This window comes from Heliangelus exortis, chromosome 1 (assembly GCF_036169615.1).
Source record: "Heliangelus exortis chromosome 1, bHelExo1.hap1, whole genome shotgun sequence".
In the NCBI taxonomy this organism is placed as follows: domain Eukaryota; kingdom Metazoa; phylum Chordata; class Aves; order Apodiformes; family Trochilidae; genus Heliangelus; species Heliangelus exortis.
This window is the reverse complement of record NC_092422.1, coordinates 64,765,477-64,787,590: the sequence shown is the minus strand read 5'-3', so window position 1 is coordinate 64,787,590 and position 22,114 is coordinate 64,765,477. Positions and strand designations below refer to the sequence as shown.

The window sequence follows — 22,114 nt, the reverse complement described above, 5'->3', positions numbered from 1 at the left end:
AAAACTTCGATGAGTTAACATCAGCTTCATGAGGTTCGTGCCAATTTAGATACTGCCTCTCTTCACAAAGCTGCTGGAGATACCATGTTTGGTGTGGTAAGTCTGACTACAACCGGATCTGTGTCAGGCCTGGGAACAAAGATGTCTTGGCCATGACTGTAGAGCTGCATACTCAGTGCATATTCTTTAACATTCCAGTAGCTAATGGTTTGTCAAACCAACACTTGATTGTTCCTTCACTGTTGACAATCCTATTAATGACTTTTCTCCTCTCATCTGACACAGCCTCTTGAAAAATCCTGGTTTATGAAGGTTGCTCATAGGCTGCTGTTCTAGCATGCTTACACTCGAATGGAGGACTGCTGTAATTAGCTTTTGCCCATGTTCTGGGTGCTGGTCCCTACCTAGACTTGCATGCTGTGATTGATTTGTCATGCTTCAGAATGTGAGCTGGTACTCCCAGCAGTCAGACGGGATGGGAGGGTCCCAATGGACAATGCATTAGAGGTTAAACCACTGTTCTCTTTGACCAGAACACTACAGGTTACTTGGGCAAAGAACTGGAAGGGGTTTTAAGTTCTAAATGCATTTTCACAGAGCCACTTCACATCAATTCAGAAAGCAGAAAGAATTTAGATTTAACTTCAGAAAAAAGCACTGCCTTAGAGTAGGTATCTGTTTCTTTAAAGCTGACAGGTGCCTGAAAATGGACATCTTCTGGTCTTAAACAGTCAAAATGCCATGAGCAATGCTTTAAGGCTTAATTTTACTTCTTAAGTTTTGCTGTTTGGTTTGCTGTACAGCTGATGGTCAGGAAACATGAATTTGAAGGTCTTTACCCTGTCTGTCATTTAATGTTGACCAATGAAGAGCCTTTCCAACTGATTTTTATTTATTGTACTGTATTTCTGGCATTGACTCAGTTAAACTTCACAATTTACACCTGTAAGATGGATACCAGGGAATCTCTGGGGGTTTTTGGAGTTTTTTGGTAGCTTGCTTCTTTTTTTTTTTTTTACTTATGTCAATTCCACTTGTGTTTAGTTGGGAAGACTCAGATATTACTAATATTAAAATAATTAAATTACGCTTTTCCTACCTCGAGGAGTATACCTGATATAACTAATAAACATTACTCTGGAACTGATAGATTTTTTTTCTATTGCAGAATTTGTAGCAGAATGGCAATTTGTAGTAGAACAACAAAAGCCAACAGCTTTTCTGACAAATTTAAGAAAATTATGGACCTTGATTTACTGATCAGTGATTTTGTATCTTTAGCAAGTCAACAGATACAAATTAGTATTGAGAATGCTTAAATTGCTCATCAGATCCAAGACCTTACTGAAACTGTCATGTAATAGTTGGACTGTCACACACAAACTTTGTTTACAGAAACATTTAAAGCTGTCTGATGTGCTCTCAGTATTTACACCAGGTCATTCTAACTGTGGGGGTTGTAGAGAGCTGCGGGTGTGCCCTCGATTTCTCACCAGCCTTCGTGCACCTTGCTTCTGCTGCATGGCATCCTACAAACGTGGGGTTTCACCTGGGTTAGAGTCACAGGAGTAAACTTTGCAGATGTTGTACAGATGTCTGTCTTCATAGCTACTACCTGACTAGAGAAAGAAAGATAACTTTCTTACTAAATACAGTAATAACATCTCAGCCTTAATCAAGACTTTATATTATGCTGTTTGTGGTCTGACTCCTCTCCATCAGAAGCCTTTTTTCTTTACACTCATTGTCCAGTGCACCTAGGAACTTGGGTGGGAAAGACAGTGGGCTGAATTGAGTGTTGAGGATTATGTTTGGAAATATTTTATCAATTAACTTCAGTTTAGAGTAGATAATAGCAATAGGTAAGAGACTAACTGGTTCCTTTTCAGCCATGGAAGTAATCAGCTGGGGTGGTCCCAGGGCGCTCTGGGCAGGAGTATTGCTGAGTGATCATTGGCTGCCACCTGCGTGACAAAGTAAAGGACCAACCCTTCAGTTTATACCAGTGGAGCCAGGTCATGGGAAACAATTGACAGGTAAAATACACTTTTGAAAATTTGAGAGGAGAAAGTACATGTGGTGTAAATGGAGCAAAGAACCTAAAAGATCGGCCGCAGATGGCAAAGGTTGCTCCTCTGAAATTTTTACATAGCTGTAACTTGCTTCATTCTGGGGAGAGACACACAGCACAGTACAAGTTCCATGTTTCTCCCCTAGAAACACAGAGCTTTGTTAGGAACTGGTATTAATTGAGTCTTAGCAGGGAAACAGCTGATGGAACTTTATCGTAGCTAGAACTTACAGTTCACATCTACACATGCTTCCAAGTCTTTGAATGCTTGTTGTCTTGACATTGGGTGCTTTCTACTGGTCCAAGAGATGGGTTTTGCTTTTGTTGGTTTTTAGGGAGGCTAAAAAAAGTTCGTTAATTTTCAGTTTAAGCAGTTGAGTGTACTGTAGATGAGTTACTCTAGAAGTCTTAGAATATCTTTCAAAAGTGAACTAATTTTTGTGCAGTGCTTCTTAATCTCACAGATAAACCAATACTTAGTAGCAGTATTTTTATCCTGTTTTATGTTCTTTTATTTAGTGGGCTGATGGAAAGTAATTTGTAAGGGCTTTTAACCTGAGTTATTTTTACTTATTTAGAGTTGTTAAGCTTATGCTTATCCCAGCGTGATATAGGACTGGTGTGACAACTCGTTTTTTATCAGTGACTCAAAATTGTGATCACCCTGATGTCACCGAATGGCCACAGCTTGTAAAAGGTAAGAATAAAGCATATTGGTTTGTTTCTCATTATTAATCTTAGCATAATGCTTATTTTACAAGTATTTGTATGGCTTGAGGTTAGTTTTGTAAATAGTATTAAGATATATTGTTTGTTTAAGAGAAATCAGTTGACAAAGTTGACTTACATTTTAGCTTAGTAGTGCTCTGTGGTATCCCTCTTAAAAACAATACTCTCTCTTAAAAGTCCCTGGTGGTTTTTAGTGTCATGCTGAAATGTTTTAGCATACTTATTTAAGCAATTTGTTCGATTTCTTTTTAAGTCTTTGTGCAGGAGGCTTTATGATGTTAAAATCTGTCAGCTTGCATACCTTTATTTTTCTCTCATGGAGAGTACAGTTGGAGGTAAAAGGAGTGGCTCGCAGAATGGGGAAGTTGTTCCCTGTGTTATTGGAAGTGAGCCACTATTTGAATTTGCTAGCTCATACTGCAGTATTCAGATTACTTGGTGTCTTGTGATCAGTTTCAACAATCTAGTTCAAAGCTGAAATTTGTAAGAGCATTTGCTCTCAGATTTTCTCTGAACAGAACTCTTGTTTCAGATTTTAAGTATGAGGAAAGAACATCTTGCCATACTATGTAGTTGTTCTTCAGTATTATTGCTTGATCAGAGGAGTAACAAGGGTATCTTTTTATTGCAGAATAAATGGCTTCTCAACAACTACAGTTCCAATAATTAGATTCATCTTCCACATTCTTAATGAGTATCGAAAGCTCATTTTATTGCTTATGAAATTTGTTTCATTTGAAAACTTTGAAAATTCAGTAAATAAGAGCATTAATAGTTCTTAAATAATAAATCACAGTTATGGGTAGTCTCATGTTATATGAAACAACATGCTGAAGCAATTTCATCTCTGTTTTTCTGAAGAATTGCTTACCTTAGAGGACCAAATTTTTGTGACTCTTGGAGAAAAAAAAAAACAAAAAACAAACAATTAGCCAATTAGCTTTTTCCTGAAACATTCTTTTGTTACATCGTTTGCCTTATACAAGAAGCCTTTTTCGCAGAATAACACTTATTTAACTGCACTGTCTGTTCAAAGCCCAGATAAAACTCACACAAAAGATAAAATATTTTGGATATACTGATAGCTGTGTTTACATGTCTGCAAATCACCAGACTGCCTTTTCTACATGCTAAGTTTAGATGCCAATCTGTGATGTTTCTGTAATTTTTGGTACTTCTGTGTATCTTAAAGGCTAAAAGTGACTCATAGGCCTAATATTTGTGTTTTAATACTATCTAACTTATATTTCATAGCAACTTCAAACACTACTCTTACCCAAAGCTTTGTTGTGTCACATTTTCCATGACTAAAACAATGATAGGAACTGTTTCAAATCTCCAAGCTCTTTTCTGTCATTTTCTGAAGTCCTGGATGTTGATTGGGAAGCTGGCCAGTATGCATATAAACACTTTTTTTTTCCACTGCTCCTGGGGCTGTATGGCTTCTAGCATTTAAATGCTTAGATGAATAATTGGAAAAAAAAAAATTAAGTTCTTTTTTCTTTTCCAAGTATTTAGTGACTTGTTTTGGCCTCTGGAGTCGGCATTTTTATTTGTCATGTTAAGTATTGTTTTTGTCAGAAACTTTAAAATCATAGAATTGATTCAGTTCAAAAAAGACCTTTAAAATCAAATCTAATTATTAACCCAGCACTGCCAAGTCCATCACTAAGCCATGTCCCAAAGCATCACATCTGCACCTCTTTTAAATGCCTCTAGGGATGGCAACTCGACCGCTTCCCTGGGCAGCCTGTTCTAGTGTCTGACAACCCTTTCAGTGAAGAAAATTTTCCTAATAATCTAATCTAAACTTCCCCTGGTACAACTTGAGGCCATTTTCTCTTGTTTATTGCTTGTTATTTGGGCAGAGACCAACACCCACCTGGCTGTGACCTCCTTTCAGGTAGCTGTAGAGAGCAGTAAGGTCTTCCCTTGGCCTCCTCCAGGCTGAACAACCTCAGTCCCCTCAGCTGTTCCTCGTAAGACTTACGCTTTAGGCCCTTCACCATCTTTGTTGCCCTTCTTTGGACATGCTCCAGAGTTTGTGTCATTGTAGCAAGGGGCCCAGAACTGAACACAGTCTTCAAGGTGCAGCCTCACCAATGCCAAATACAGCAGTCCTGAACTTCAGTGACTAAGGGAAACATCATTTGAAGTGAATAAATAGAGATCAAATTTTGAGATTGGGCAGTTTTTGTGTTAATAGAGGGTATCTGCATTTTAAGCATGGGTATGATGTTAGTTGGATGGTAATTTAAAAATTCTGTCCCTAGTGTGAGTTGAATTTTATAATTGAGTGGAATATAAACAAGTAACTTCCTGTGTTCTGCATCATCTTTTACTGCATAGTATCCAGCTAGCCTTGGAATTTTAAGTCATTTGCCAGAAAAGCTTTCTAGGCACTGAGTCTGTTAATATAGTACAGTTTGTTAAAATCCAAAAGCTGTAAAAATCTGGACTGTCAGTAAAGAAACTTAAGATTTTAGTAGGGAATTTGGAGAACAGTCAAGGCTTTAATAGGTCCTCACTGGACCATCCAGTGAGGTAGTACAATGAAACATAGGAAAAAGGGAGTGTTTCAGGCTTCAGGTGGAAATTGCCAATGGCATTTACAATAGTATCCCTAGTCATACAGTAAACAGAGAAATTGCAAAATTTCATTCCTGTAAACAAAGCTTTTCCTGGTAAAGCTGTGGCAAAGTCTGCTTAACTGTGTTAACTAAAGTCCCCTAGCAAACTCTCTTGAAATCTACAAAGTGAGTTCTGTTTACCAGTTTTAGTTCACTTCTGTTTTGAGAAAGCTTCGTCATGAAAGGCATTTTTGTTCATGTAAGCTACATAGTTTTACTGTAATGGCTGTGGTCTGTTTCTGCTCCTCACACAATATATCCAGCGTGGCAGTTCTGGTCAACTGTACCAAAATCTATACCCAGGTTAAGGTTGAATAAGGTTCTTGAGGGTATGATTTCAGGGCAGCTTAAGGTGATTGAAGTCCAGACTGCTGTTTTTGTACTGTCTTGCTTCCTGGCTCATCTGGCTACAAACTCACTGGGAAGTCCCAAAGGGAGGAAAAAAAATAATCTGTCTAAAAAAATTTAAATGAATCAGTGCTGACATAAGTAAGACGATGGAGAAGCTAACCAGCTGTAATTTAGCCTACTTAAGTTAATAGGGAACTGTACCCCTTAAATTACTCTGTAAATTAAGTCAAGGGGTTTGGCAAGCTGAACACAGGTGCTCTTTGTGTGTTCAGAAATGCCAGGCAATAGCACCTAATCCTGAATACTTCTGGCAGACCTGTTTGCTGGAAGGAAGAAACAGAAAGCTGCTTCCAACACTTCTCTGTGAGATTATGTCCATAAATTCAGGTGTAGAGAGATAGCATAATCTCAAACCAAATTACCCGAGACCTGGTTCTGAACTACTTCTTGAGAGTCCAACTGTGCAGAGAATCTGTTTTTAGCAGTTGCTCACTGATAAACTTTGAGTATACATTTTGGTTACAGAAGTGCTTATGAAGAATAAGCCCAGGACTGGTGCACTATGCAACCTGAATACATGAGTACTGCAAGCAGAACTTTATTTTAATTGCTGATCTTGGGCAAGATGTGGGGAAGAAGTACTGTCCTCCTTCAATAAATTTGGCTTAATTATATTTTCAGGTTTTATGTTATAAACTGTCTTTTAGAGTTTGGTTGTGCAAATTGAATGCACAAGGGTCTAAGAGTTGATGCTTTTAGTGGCAATAATATATTGTAATCACTTGCAGCATTTCCTGTTTCTTCACATTGTAATGACTTAAAATAACAAACAGTGCTTAAATTTTCATATCTGTATTTGCAGATCACCAGGAGAACCTCACTCTGAAAACATTGAAACTAGCCGAATGTAAGTATATGGGTGGATGAATTTGGTATATCTTGTTAAAAATGTTTTGAACTTATGCAACGTTTACTCTTGCACCTGCTTAAAAAAAGACAAAAGCTGAGTAAAACTATGGAATCATTTTATCACTTGAGAAAATACCAGCTTACTAAAGCAAAATAATTTTAAGACTCTATAGAAACTGACTTTTTTTTTTTGAGGGTGAATAGGTTGAAGAAAAGGTTCAGAGTTTAATTTAATATGAACCAGTAGATGGTAGCATAATACAGTGTCAGAAATATTCAGTCCTATAATTTCTACCTGCTATTCACTAACATCTTGCAAGGTTTTGAAGACTCATCAGTCTAAGGCTGATAGGGTAAGGCTGACAATACCTGCTAATATCTGTTGGGGCAGATTGCTGAAGGAAAAAAGTCTTAATTTGGCAAATCTCTTTACTAGTTGTTTTCATGAATAGAAAACCAGCTTTCTTTAACTAAGCAATACTCATGTAGCACCTTGCCCACAGTCTGAACTTTGTTTTGGTCTGTCTTCATCAGCCTAGAAGCCAAGATTAACTAGAAATGAGATTGTGATAGGCTGAAAAGTTCATTTCAAATTCAAACCTTTTATAGGAATGAGAGGACCATTTTTAAAAAAAATGAAGTTCTTTAAAATTTTATTCTTCTGGGAGTTCTTTTCTACCTTTTCAAACTGCCCTGTCATAAAACTCAGAAATCACAATCTCTGTTTTTTTAGCATACAGCACAAGATCCAAAATGATAGAGGGAGCATAGCCAAATGATTAGGTTAATGTCTGAGGCTTCAAAAGACCTACCTTTGTTTCTCTTCTGCCACAAACTACTTCTTTAACCTTAAACTGTCTCCTCCACACTCTTCCCACCCCTGCAAAGGGGTGTAGCATTTTATACTCTGGGCTGACCTCCAGTTTCAGGATGTTTCACAGTCTATAGACAAACATAGTGTGAGTGTTTTATTGCAGTGAAGTCTACCAGAAGCATTTCTCCCAGGACAACAAATTTGCTTTTTCCTCTCTCATGCCATCTGCTACACAAGTGCTGTCCATTTTGCTTTCTTAGGAGTACAGGTTGTAGAGACCCAGAGCTAAGAGCATCTGTTGCTACTTTAATATGTCAGAGACAGGGGTTGCAGGGCAAAAACCCTGCCAGTTTCTTCTCTCCAGTAGCAAATCCTGCTGCATTGTGTTTTATTGTTCCAGTAGCAGGTTGAGTTGTTGTGTCTTTGTTTCCTTGGCATAGCCAAATGGGAGAAATGAGGCTGTAGAATGGCCATAGTCCTTTGAATAATGGTAAGGAAAGATGTGTCAGAGACAAGTCTTGACTGGTGAGAAACAAAGATTCTATGAAGACCTATGATAAATAAGGAAAAGCAGTATAACTGTTTTCTGTTAGTTTGACATTTCTTTTTGTGTGTGTGTGTTATCCTTCTTAAAACTGAACCAAAAAAAATCAACCTACAGTAGCAAGTTTTTTGTGTGAAACCTGAATATTTTTTTTTTTTTTTTTTGGTGCAGAATGGTCAAAGTTGCCCTGAATGTGTAGATTTTTGGTATTTGTCTAAAACAGATGTAAGCCAGTCAAGCTGCAGAGATTCACATATTTGAGTAATAGTATTAATGTATATTATACTTGCAAAACTAAATTATTTTAAAATGTATCACAATGTGGTGTGTACATTACCTACTACATTCTGCAATCCTGCTGCATAGTTGCTCTTGCCACATAAAGTGCAATGTCTGGCTGGATAATATACTGTGACTTGCAAGCCTACTGTGTAGCTAATATAGTTACTATATTATTTACATGAGTAATTCATTAGTAAATGCGGTGGTTTACGGAAGCATTTTGTTATTTGCACAATGAATGGTTGTTTTTACTCTGCTTGGCTGATATAATTGCTTTATTTGTTTCTGTGTTTTGTGTTGCGAAACTTTGTACCAATAGCACAGTCACATGTTTAACATGTGTGAATTTAAATAAGTAAATGAAACAACTGACTCAGATTTATGCATCAGATTTTTCCATGGATAAGTCTTCCTTATCCCAAGCTTTCAAACTCTCTCGCTATGCAAGGTGCTAGCTCAGAGTTAGGATTCTTTTTTCCTTAACATTCAAATCTTTGAAATTTTAAAATCAGCATCTTGTCTGTTCCTGTCACAAGTCTGCATTAATTTTCATCTTCAATTAGTATAACTTTCTTAAAACATCTTTAGCACTAAATTATATAATTTTTAATAGTTTAACAATAGCTTGTCTTCTAATCAGTTCATGTATTTTCACTCTGTGTGTTGCATGTTGTCAAATATTGAGTCAAAGGTGTGGGTGTTCTGCCACGATGGTTTTCTGTGCTTTCATCTTTCTGGTTTGAGGATGGGAGATGGGGTGCTTTGCAAGTTTCAAACCTCTATCTCTTTTTTTACATCATTGAACTTATTGAACACACACACCACCCCATTTCAAGAGTTCTTGCAGTTATATCTGATGTATAGACACTTTGCAGTGGAGTAGATTTGATGGGGGGTTTGTTTCCCTTCAAAAAACCACAATAATAATCTGCAGGAGCCTCAAAATACACCAGAAAAAACAATTGTAACTATTGCATATATAGTAACTGTATAAGAATTAATGTATCATGATACGTAGTTTCAGATGCCATTCTAGTACTTTGTAGGCATAGAATGCCTTTAATTACTTCCCTCATAGCTGAAAACACCTCCTAGTTGAAAGTGGATTTGCATAATCTAACTGTGGGACATGCTAATCATGGCCTCTATATCAAGCCTTGCCATGAACAGGTATTTTTCTGGCACTTGCTGCTTGTTTTATTGTTATTCTTGGAAGGAAAAGATGTAAGAATGATCTTGCATATATCTGCAGCCTTGTACTGCATTGCACTGTGATCTTTCTAGGATGAATTTTAAAATTATTGGAGCCTCTTGAAACACATCATTTAGCCAGACAGTGATTCCCTTAAGGAGACTTCATCAGTTAATAAGACTGCATTGACTCAACTAAAAAAATATTACTTTCTTAAACTTAGCAGTTCTTTAAGTTACAATTAAGTTCTATTTTAACTTTGCTTCCAAGAAAAAGTGCAGTAAGATAAGTTGACTGAATTTTATAATGATTTGAAAGAAATGGAATTCCAGATTTTGAAGTAGAAAATGTAACCGAGGCAAATGTATTATAGACCTTGGTTCCCATGAAGCTTGGAGGATGTTGTAAATTTACCAATTAAAGACACACAAAAAGCTTAAGGATGAGATACATCTCTTGGGAACTGCCTAATCCACAACTGCTACTGTTCTTAAACTGAAAACTCAGCTGTCTTATTATCCATTTTATTTGCACTTAGTTTCTGTGTGATCACGGTCCTTCTTCTCAGACAGTGTCATGCAGAATGAAGGCATCCTCAAAGTGCTACCATGGAAACTCAACTTTAAGTGTTCTGGTCTTTCTACAAATTTTGATAGAGATGTGTGGTTGTCTCTTTGGCTTACTGATCCTCTTCAAGCTGTACAAGGAGAGTAGGAGATCAGGATTTTCATCTCTGAAAATGAGATCATAAAAGATCAGTCATCTTCTTGCAGCAGTATTTTTGTCTCTTACCATGTCATCTACAGAAGCACTCCAGCAGTCTAGAACTAGACACTTGAAATCAGTGCCTCCAAGTTGCTGTCTATATCTTTTGCTGTTTCACTTCAGTGCTGGTACTAATCTCCTCTCCTTGATTGGGATGCTGATTGTAGTACAGTGTAAAAATTCCATACTTTACAAATTTAAGCTTGTTCAGTAGAATACAATGTGAAGTTTAATTGTACTTGCTTGAGTGCAAGGCCTTGTTTAACCAATGGAAAGCAACATAAAAGTTACTAAAGAATCTGTATTTTGCTTAATATTTGCTAAAATATATTGGTTTTTTCCTGAATAAAAAAACCACAGATTGAATAATTCCTGCAAGTATGTGAAGTTCCTGTTATTTTATTTCTTTCCAATAAAGAAAGGCTGGTCTTACGACCTCAGAGCCAGTACAGAGTATTTGAGTTTAGGACGACTTACTTGATAATTTAAAACAAAAGTTGTAGAACTGTTGAAATATGTTTTGTAGTTAGATGTGATTATACTTTGTAAGTATATTACTTTGTAAGCTGATGATGACTGTATACTTTTTATTTAAAATATTAAGAAAACCAAAATTGTTCAAAAAGTGCTGTAGGTTTTTAGTCATTCCTAAACTTAGTAATAAGTTTATTCCAGTAGTAAATTGTTTTTTTCTTTGCAGTTAGGTAAATATACGGGCTTTTTAAAAAAATAAATGCTATGGTTCTCCCTGCCATTTCAAAAGGCTCTGATTCTCTAAATGTGAGCACAGTATTTAAAAGAATCAAGTATGCCTATAGTCCTTACATATGTTGATTCCTTATAATAATTGCCTAATAATTGTTTCCCCATAATCACTTATTTAATGACATAAGGCCTGTAATGCTTGAGGATTGAGGAAGGATGGGTAAAGATGAGTATTTTTACTGAAATCACTTGGGTTTGAAGTCAGTATATAATTGATGCATTATTCATCTCTGGGTTTTTTTAGTTGGAATATGCTGAAGGGAATTGCGTAGCTGACAGGGCACTGCATGCCTTTTTAAGGACAGATAGGACCCAAGGTATGAAAACATTTGGTCTGTGGATTCACATTTTCTGTAGAGTCCTGGAGCTAATAGCCTGAAGAGGAAAGGGCAGTAATGAAGGATATTTCTCTAATATGAGGTCAGCAAGGTAATTTGTCTGTGAGACATTATTAAGAGATACATAGTGACTGTGTTCTTGACCCTCTCTCTGGCTGTCTTTCTGCATTGCTCCATAAAGCCAGGACATCTCTTCTGTTCTCTGATTTATCCTTCCTGAGGAAGTGCTGTGCCTGACTTTGTTGGCACATGATGTTTCCCAAAGGCACAGAGGATCTGGAGTAAATGGTGCTGGAGGAGGCCTTTTAGGTGAAGCCAGTGTGCTCCCAGGGAGTTCATACACAGTCCTGCACCCCAGCATTGGGACCCACCACACTGGAAAGAACGAGGCTGGAAAACATGAGCTCTGTGTGCATTTGCAGATGTGTGTTTGCTTGGGTGCCAGTGCCTGAGGCAGGCAAAAGCTGTTACAACACTTCTGGAACAGAGGGATAGGCTCCAGATCCGGGTGGAGCCATTTGGCAGGGGATGTGCAGGCCACTTCAAAAGGATCTGTGTGGGCAGTGCTTTTACTGGAAGCTTGTCTTCTCTAGCACTGCTGTTCTCACTCTAACTAGATAGAAGCAGGCAATCAATATGCAAGGTTTGAAACAAACTCTCAGCAAGCAGTATTTAACTTGACAAAGAAGTCCATCCATAACTCACACCTTTTTTTCTTTGAACAGCTTTTGATGTGCTGGTCATTTTGTTTCCACAGGTTAGTGTAATTGTTGCAGGTGTGTCAATCTCTATTTTCCTTTATGTTAAGAAATGCACTGAAAGTTATTTCACTATTAGGGCTACAAAGCCTGGCCTTTTTTTTTTTTTTTTCCTATCCAAAATCAAAACATAAATTTTCCACTAGTTTTGGTGTACACTAATACTTTTTTAGGGTTGGGGTTTTTTTCACTAATAAAAATAGCCTCTGAGCATTTTTGGGATTTCTGAATTCCTAACAGTTTTGTTAAAATATAACATTGTGAATTTCCACTTACTAAAACTGGCCATCTTGGAGCAATGTGAGACTTATGTGTAGAAATAATTTGTATCCCAAACTGAAACTATTGAGAAATATGTCATTTCAATCTTATAGTTCCAGACAAGTGTGAAACTGTCATACATATTTCTGAAATTTAGGTAATGCTGCACTTATGCAGATATTTTAAAATTCAGGCAAGTTTTGAAGCGGGTGAAAATTCTTTTCCCTGAAGGATTGTATGCTTCAAATTTTTCTAAAGTTCCTTACAAGTTTAAAGATCTGATTTTTTAATTTTTTTTTTTTTTTTTTTTTTTTTTGGTCACAAGTGTTTCTTTTATATGAATTTTCTCTATATTTGGTTTAAGATATTTAGGAAATGCAAATTAGATGCTGTTACCTAGAAACATTTGAACCAGTGCATTCAATCCCTTTTTTGGTGTGTTTTAGACATTCAAAAATTACTTTACAGCTGAAAATGCAACTTAGGGCACCTATCTAGAAGCGCAGTGTCTCAGCGGTGCATGTATCTAGTGATACTCCATCTAAATCACAAACACAAAGTGGTTATTAAAAAGTGTAAAGTTGTTTAAGTACTGAAAACTTAGGTCAGTGAATACTGATATATTTTTAAACAGAAAAATGTGCTTGCAAAATTGGATGATTTGGGGGAAGGAAGATGACTTCTATTTTAGGTGCCTCTCCTCCTCACTTTAGTGTGCATCTTCTTTGAGATTATATGCAAGGCCCAGTATGGTGGAAGTTATCCTTAATCCTTAGGGATATGTCTGGTGATACGTCTGAGAAATGTTTACAGCAGCAGCCACATCAGTGCAGTTTCATATCTGGATGAGTAACAACAGTGTGAGTCTTTGCAAACCTACATGCAAGGCAGTCACTGCAACCTTAGCTGCCCTAGGAAGTGTCTGTATGCTGATGTGCAGCATAGGACCAGTCACTCTTCACTAGATCTCTGCATAGGAACATAAAGGGAACTGCAGTCTTCACTGCTTGGTGTAAGCCAAGAATAGAGGGAGGTTTTGTGTTACCTCACTTGATAAACCAGTTTGAACACCTCAGGCTAAGAACTTAAATTTTTTTCTGCATATTAAATAAGCAAGGGAATATAGAAAGAAATCGAGTTTTCACCTTCGGAGGCCACAGAAGGTAGCCTGCATTTTTTTTTTCCTGAATAATACAGGAAATTTTGGCTGTTGGCACTGGACAGTGACAGTAATTGCTCAAGTACCCCAGTAGGAATGTGGTCTGTAATATCTTACTGTCTTGTTCTGCAGTGTCAGACATTGACTTTCTCAGAACTGCAGCCTCTGTAAGCGCTTTCATGGATGGACTCAGTATGGGTAGCTCTTGAGGAAGGCTCAGTACATTCTGTTTTACCTTCTTAGATCTGTATCCTCACTTTAGGCTTCCACCTTTTGTATTTACTTAATTTACCAGAGGCTATGTAAAAAATCTGCAAAAGAGCCACTGTGTATAAGTGGGGGGAAATTTAAATACCGTTGTATGCTATTACTGTTTTATATTGTAGTGTTTTCTTCCATGGAGGATTCAAAAAAAAAAAAAAAAAAAATTAAAGCTTACTCTCAGTTGAACCTTCTGTCTCTAATAGAATTTCACAGGACTTGAGTCTGTGGCCATGACTCAAAATGAAAGTGTACAGCCTTAGTGTCTGCGTGGCACAGTTTGAGAAGTAATCAGTAGCTAAATACCGGAAAAATCTCGAGTCCTTCAGAAGTTAACTGTCAGAGACGAGTCTGCACTTAGCTTTGTCTCCTGGCATCTCAGCTATGACTTGATTGAAATGGAGCATTAATATCATAAGATGTGTTGTTAATGTATCAGTGTTTATTCATTGAAATGCTGTTACTCAGACTATATGTTACCTTGGCTAGAAAGGTTTGTGTGCCTCTGATGTATCTCCAGTTTGAAAACAGTTCCTTTATTCACTATATATTCAGTCTCAGTAACAGCTCCAGGTGATTTAGGTAAATAAATACATACACACTTTATCTACATACACTTAGGACAGCTGTGAGAAGTAGTCCTTATAAGATTTGTAGATGTATTACCCAGGTCAGAAAATTAATGCAAAAAAACTTGTGGTCTGCGTGTAGATTGCAGCAGTGAAATAAGATGGATGGAAGGAAGAGGCAGTGAGGAAGGATAGAGTTAAAATGATGCATATATGAAATAAACTTTGTGTGCTCTGTGGAAAACATGGTCAGTGGGAGAGGGAGGAAAATTTAAGGAACAGTAAGTTTCAACTTGAGTTGGAAAGACCTTTCATGAAGACATCAAGGGAATGCATAGAAGTGCAGAAGCAGCATGTTGGTGAGACAGGTAGCCATGCTCAGGTGTAAAAATTCAATATTCACAAATAAAAGCTTTCACATTATATACATACCTGCTTACAAATGACAGTATTTCATATTCTAAATCTGAAGGTTTGGAATGATTGAAAGTCAAGAATGATTAAAGTGCAGAATCTTGGCATTCAGAAATAGATGTCTGTGAAATCATGTAGTGGTCTAAGCTGTATTAAAACAGTGTTTTGTTTTTTTAAAACCTCTATACTGAAAGCTGAAGTATGAAAGAGAAGATCAAAAAACTTTTTTTTTTCTCTATGTTGTGAGGCAGGTTTTCCTAAGACTTCATATACAAATTGAAAGGGCTAGAACTCTCTCTTTGCATCAAGATAGAGCTATTTTTTTTTTGTTTGTTTATGCAGTAGCTGTTTTGATGGTATTGCTGATGCCGCTTAATTATTTTTTATGGTCTTCCACCCCATCTCAAAGTGCCAGGAAAACCTTTCTCTTCCATTTTTTGTCTTGGAATGCACTGGGGCATATGGAAGGTCAGGTAGACATTGTGGTAATGGTTTTCTTTGTAAGAAATATTTTCTCCTCTAGGATCATGAGACCTTGAAGGGTGAAAAGCAACCAGCAAAGGTGTTACTCCTGAATATTATACACCTTTATAATTGCTTTTCTCTTCTGAAGCAGCTGCATTGAAACTTTGATACTTATCCAGCCCGTATTAACAGCTGGGTGCAGCATGTGATGAGTAGTACCAGTGGGTCTACCACTTAAATTCTCAAGTGCTTGTGCTATGCAGAATGTGTGCATGCATCAACATGGGAAAAGGCAGCTCAAAGTTAATATCACAATTTCTGATTAAAATCTTACTTCCTATGTTCTTATCTTTTTAGTACTGTGTCACAAAAGTTAGATAAAAAGCCTGCATGTTACACCTAATGAAAATACTTTAAATGCTTCATAGTTGATATTTTTCATTAATAACTTGTTTTCTTGAATGAAGTGAAGTTTTGGGGGTTTCTTTCCAAAAAGTGGTCAAATAATGGTGCTCTTGGTGGTGCATGGAGCTGCTTCTGTCCCAATTTCCTGCAGCTTTCCAGTGATTTCTTTACCATTTACGTGTTTCCGTGAAGGTCTGTGATGTTGTTACAGTTGGCCAGTTAAATTTTCATATGTTTGTGTGTGTGTATATATAGTGCTGAGCATATTGACTTCTATAGCAATACAGTTTTAAGTCTTCAAAATACATGCTTGCCACATATAATTGCAGGAGAAAAGGGAAGATTTCGCAAGTAGCTTTAAGTAACCTTTTGCCTTATTAAGCTGAGGAGAGAGATATTCAAGCTTGAGCTCATCTGTAATCATGGTTTTGTAATCAGTGTAATTAACCAACAGGTATTTTTCCTGCACATTTAAGTAGATTAAATATCTGATAACTTGGTTATCTGCAATCTTGTTTAAAAAATTGTTTAGATATTAAAGAGTTAATCTTCTGTTGATGTAGTATTGATAATATTACTAAATAAATGCCTGGCTCATTGGTATTTCATGCCAATTTCCCTCTGTCAGTGTCAACCACACCTCAGTACTATACATCAGACTCAATCACTTATATGAGAAACAATTCTGTTTCACTTGCAGCCTTGCTTTATACCCAAATTGCTCTCTTTTTCAGTGGCAACCGAGATTTTTCAGAACTGAACAAGATTTTGTCTGCTGTATAACTAGAACGTAAAGGTGAAAAATGTGCATTAATAGGATTTGCCTTTCACTTACTTAGGACCCCCAAATTAAATCATGTGTTAAATATATTTTCATTTGTCAAGATGAGAATCCTCCATTTAAAAAAAAAAATTAAAAAATCTCCTGATGTGTCCTCTCTGACACAGAAATCTTGTGTTTCAGTGCCTGACTAATCTCTGCCTTGCTGATGCTTTCGAATGAGCTTTGTATGTGAAAGCTCTACTAATCCTTGTACTTACTGTTTGAATGTTTGCTACAGGAAGCGAGCAGCTGCAAAGCATCTAATAGAGCGCTACTACCACCAGTTAACTGAGGGCTGTGGAAATGAAGCCTGCACGAATGAATTTTGTGCTTCCTGTCCAACTTTTCTCCGTATGGATAACAATGCAGCAGCCATTAAGGCCCTCGAGCTTTATAAGATTAATGCAAAACTCTGTGATCCTCATCCCTCCAAGAAAGGAACGAGCTCAGCTTACCTAGAAAACAATTCCAAAGGTGCCCATAATAATTCCTGCACTGACAGAAAAATGAACAAGAAAGAGATGCAAGGCCCAAGAGATGACTTTAAAGGTAAGATTTTAATTTAGAATTTCCTAAAATAAAGTACTTCTAATATGTATGAGTATAAGCCTACAGAATTCATCCGGGTGGTGTTCTGCTTATTCAAGTAAAATACGATATTGAGCAATCAAACATTTTACTATGGATTCTGAAAAATGGCTGGATTAATGTTGAACACAGATTCCAAATCTGAATCTTTACCACATCTCTTAAAATCCATGTGCATTTGTTGGTTTCTGAGTTTTACTGGTTTTGCAGATAGGGAGAGTATAATTTCTGCTGTATGTCTGCTTTAGTTTTGAAAATTTTGTTAACTCTTCTGTAGCTAACAATTTATAAAAGTTACACTTTAACTAATTCCAGACTCTGTGTTTAGGAATTTAACAGATGAATAAATCTGCCAAGCTTAAAGTTTAAGGAAAGTGATTACTAAGCCAGTGTATGAAAATGTAATACTGTTCTGAATGTCTTCCCTAACTTCTGTTTAGCTTTTCAAACTCTCTAGAATAGGAAATAGATACTACAAGAATAATTTTAGTTGTTGCCAAAACCTGTGGTGCAAACAGAATTGACAAGCTAAATGAAATCCAAGTCATTAACCTTTGCATAGACCTTGGGTAAGTATTGTTGTAGTAAGTGGTATAAACATAGAAGTTCAGATTCATTCACTTTAGCTAAATAAAGGCAAACTGTTCACAGCAAAGAATTAAAAAGCCCTACATAACCAACAACAAAACATAGTACTGTTTTATAAGGGGCCCAGTATGCTCCAGCCAAGACTGCATCAGTGTAGAATAAATTTGTCCCCAAAGCATTTGTGATCTGAGCAAGCCAAGAGGCAAACAGCAGAGAGAGAGGCTAAGGGGGGACACAGTGTGTAGTGCTAGATGAGCAAGAGGCACATTAGGTCTGTTTTGTGATTTGTCCTTTGGTTTTGTGTGTTTATAATGGTGGTGTGCATGTGCAAAATTTTCCTTCTTCTCTCCAGCCCTACCATCCTCTCTCCCCAAGATAGAAATCTGAGTCTCCTCAGCCTATCTCCAGAGATAAGCTGTTGCACAAAGCACCTGTTGCAACATCACAAATATTGAATTGTCTTTGCAGCAGTATGGACAGAGAGTGTTAATGTGCTCTTAAAGCCCATCTGTGACTCTTAGTTACCTTTGGAATTAGATGATATCTGAAGAATCTTGCACTCTGAAATTTTTTTAAGATCCATCTACAGCAACAGTAATTGTAATTGGGAAAAGTGCAGTTTAAGAAAGCCAGGGAAAAAAGATGTGCAGCTGGCTTTTATGCTTGACATAGGATTGCAAGTTCTAAATTAATTTAAATAAATACCCTTCAGAATGATTTAAGTTACTTCTCTGTAGTGCTAAGCCTTAAGACTGTTACCTTTAAGGAAAAATATATCTGAAGGCCATTGGTGGCATCTCAGTAATATCTTAGATGACAGTCCAGAAGGAGGAAGGAAATTTACAAAAAGCATGGATTACAAGTGTAGTCTATATATAGAGACAAACTTTTCAAAATCAGTGGTATAATTACCTTGGGAGCTCTTTTCAACTGTGATTTACAGAGCAATAAATTGGAAACAGAAGAGGTCAGTTGTCATACAGTGATCTCCCAGTTAAAACAAAGCTTCAGTAAGAAATAATGACAAGACAATTAATGTCTGCTAAGTAGAGAGTCTGTTGTTTGCAATATATATAGATCTCATACGGTCTTTTTTCACTGACAAGGATCACTTCTAAAGCTTGAATTCATGTACAAATATGTCATGGAACATTACTGAAAACAGGGTCTGGGAGGAGGTATGTTTACTTTGCTGTATTACTTGAGGAGCAAAGGCATGTGAAACACACTCAGACACAAGTCAGCTGAAATTGTCTTGAGTTAGAAGAAAGCTTCATTATTGTTTTTTTTTTGATCTCTAGCTGTTCTTACTGCTGTCAAGTCAAAATGGGGCAGATATGGTAGCTCAGTTAGTCATAGGATATGACTTTCAAATTGTCTTGAAACTGTTGATGGTAATACTAAGTATTTTAACTAGAAATATCACATGAGAAGTTCCTGAGATACTAAAGCCTTTAAAAGAATGACTAGAAATTGCTGTTGTAGGTAAGGAAATCTGAAATGTTTTATATTGTTAAATCATCAACCAGTGCTGGTAATTTTTGTGCTATGACTCTGCAGTGCAGAGTCGGTGAACTTGAGTCTGTGGTCCTCATTTTGAGGAGCTATGGTGTGGAACAGTATCTGTATCAGCAATTAAATTTTTTTTAGGCAAGCTTGTTTTTGCACTACTGCAGATAAAAATAGGAAGTGTTGCACTAAGCTTGGATCCTTTCGTAATATTTTCAATGCTGTTGTTGTCTTAACAGGGTGGATTTTAGTTTTGAAGCTTTTTCATTTGTCTTCAGATTGGCTGGAAGTCAACCTCAGTAGCATGACATAAGCTTAATCTTTCCTGTGTTGTACATGCTCTAAGGATGGCTTGAGGCTCTGCAAAAATCAATATGTTGTCTATCTTTGCATTATTTAATTTGTATTTTTCATTTAGTGACTGCTTGGAATGAATGGTGGTCAAGGCAATCACATTTCAAAAAGTTTAACATTTAACTATCTTTATCAAAATAATATGCTTCCTCCTTTCTGCAGAGGTAGTTCTAGCACTATTGGGGACTGTAGTGCTGTGATGTTTTTTAGATCTCTAGAGGTGCAATTGAAAAGACTGAGTTTTAGTTCTAAATTATGTGTTGGTTCAGAAGAATCTGCTTAAACTAGAACTGCTTTTCAGGGTCTGATCATGTAATCCTAAATCATCACCTGGTGTGAAAGCATCTGTGGGTTTTGTTTGAGAAATAAAAAGCTATAAATAATGTTTTCTCCTTCTCCCAAGAGGAAGATTTCAAATAACACAGACCACCAAATTACTCATTTCATATTGGGAGTTTGGGGGGGAGGTGGCAGACAGGTGTTTTGAGCCCATGCAGATGATGTGTGTAAACCAGCTCATTCATCTGAATAGAATGTTGATGAGTGTACTTGAAGTTGCTTATTTCAGTCAGGCTTAACAAATAACCCAAATGCCCAACTGTGTCTAATTTAAAAGGCAGCATAAATTACTGAGCATGTATTGTGCTTTTTTGGGAGGATTTTCAAGCAATGGCTTAATATAAAAACAGTTGCAGAAAGCATGAAAATAGAAATAAGCAATCATATATTCCAATCAGTATTCACAGAAACAAAGTATTGAATCTTCAAGATCTGTTTTTAAGGAAGTGTGTGAAGTCCATATGCATGTAGAATGTTTGAAGAGGTTTATAGTTTAGTTTTTGTTAATTTAATGACTTGCTCATTTACTGAGCGGATTTAGATAGGAGGGTATTGTCACTCAGCATTAATAATTAAGTCTTTTAAAGTTTAAACACCTTATTGATTGATGTAGTTGCTCTTGTTTAGATACTACAGTACTGTTAACTACCAAACGTAACTCATTGGCTGCAAAACAGTTTTACCATTTAGCATGTTCTCCAAATAAATATTTTACAAAATCGTAGTAAATTAAATAGTGATTCTTCATGCTAATGAAACTGTAAAGTGCATTGTATTTACCCAGCATTTGACACTGTTTCTTATATAGTGTTAATGATGATAGAGATTTCTTCAGTAGAAGAAATTTTAGTTTTATCTGAATAAAATTTAACCTTTATCTTTTTATAGATGTGACTTTTCTAACAGAAGACAAGATATATGAAATTCTTGAACTATGTCGAGAGAAAGAGGATTATTCCCCTTTAATCCGGGTGATAGGAAGAGTATTTTCTAGTGCTGAAGCACTGGTGCAGAGTTTCCGAAAAGCCAAGCAGCACACCAAGGAGGAGCTCAAGTCTCTTCAAGGAAAGGATGAAGACAAAGATGAAGATGAAAAGGAAAAAGCTGCCTGTTCGGCTGCTGCTATGGAAGAAGATTCAGGCGCATCATCATCTTCATCGTCAAGAATAGGTGATAACACACAAGGAGATAATAACCTCCAAAAACTAGGTCCGGATGAAGTATCTGTAGATATTGAAGCAGTCAGACGGGTCTATGATAGATTACTTTCTAATGAAAAAATAGAAACTGCCTTTTTAAATGCACTTGTGTACTTGTCACCTAATGTGGAATGTGACTTGACTTACCATAATGTGTACTCTCGGGATCCTAACTATCTGAATTTGTTTATAATTGTTATGGAGAATGGCAATCTTCATAGCCCAGAATATCTGGAAATGGCTCTCCCATTGTTTTGCAAAGCAATGAGCAAACTACCCCTTGCAGCTCAAGCAAAACTGGTCAGATTGTGGTCTAAGTACAGAGCAGACCAAATTCGGAGAATGATGGAAACATTTCAGCAGCTTATTACTTACAAAGTCATAAGCAATGAGTTCAATAGTCGTAACCTAGTGAATGATGATGATGCTGTTGTTGCTGCTTCAAAGTGCTTGAAAATGGTTTACTATGCAAATGTAGTAGGAGGGGATGTGGATACAGATCATAACGAAGAGGAAGACGAAGAACCCATCCCAGAATCAAGTGAACTAACTCTTCAAGAGCTGTTGGGTGAGGAAAGAAGAAATAAAAAAGGTCCTCGAGTGGACCCACTGGAAACTGAACTTGGTGTTAAAACTATAGACTGCAGAAAACCACTTATCCCTTTTGAAGAATTTATTAATGAACCACTGAATGATGTTCTAGAAATGGACAAAGACTACACTTTCTTCAAAGTAGAAACAGAAAACAAATTCTCTTTTATGACCTGTCCCTTCATATTGAATGCTGTCACCAAGAACCTGGGATTGTATTATGACAATAGGATCCGGATGTACAGTGAAAGGCGCATAACTGTGCTCTACAGCTTAGTTCAAGGACAGCAGCTCAACCCTTACTTGAGGCTGAAAGTGAGACGTGATCACATCATAGATGACGCGCTCGTACGGGTAAGTTACAAAGCAACATGGAACTTAGGTTTGTGGGTTCTGACTGGTGCAAGCTACATGGGCTTTTGAGTAATTGGAAAGGACTGA

General features: G+C 36.9%; 1 protein-coding gene across 15 annotated transcripts in view; it reads left to right on the top strand.

Moving 5' to 3' along the window:
* UBE3A (ubiquitin protein ligase E3A) overlaps window positions 1-22,114 on the top strand; it is a 53,712-nt gene that overhangs the window by 13,720 nt on the left and 17,878 nt on the right. For 7 of the 15 annotated variants that reach the window (XM_071746346.1, XM_071746429.1, XM_071746363.1 and 4 more), the window contains 4 exons: window positions 2,650-2,768; window positions 6,644-6,688; window positions 16,744-17,054; window positions 20,772-22,027. In XM_071746346.1, the coding sequence (XP_071602447.1) occupies window positions 2,749-2,768; window positions 6,644-6,688; window positions 16,744-17,054; window positions 20,772-22,027 (1,632 nt within the window). In that variant the 5' untranslated portion in view covers window positions 2,650-2,748. Of the gene's footprint in view, window positions 1-1,889; window positions 2,037-2,649; window positions 2,769-6,643; window positions 6,689-16,743; window positions 17,055-20,771; window positions 22,028-22,114 lie in introns of all 15 variants that reach the window. The other 8 variants (XM_071746334.1, XM_071746436.1, XM_071746354.1 and 5 more) reach the window with 2 other exon arrangements.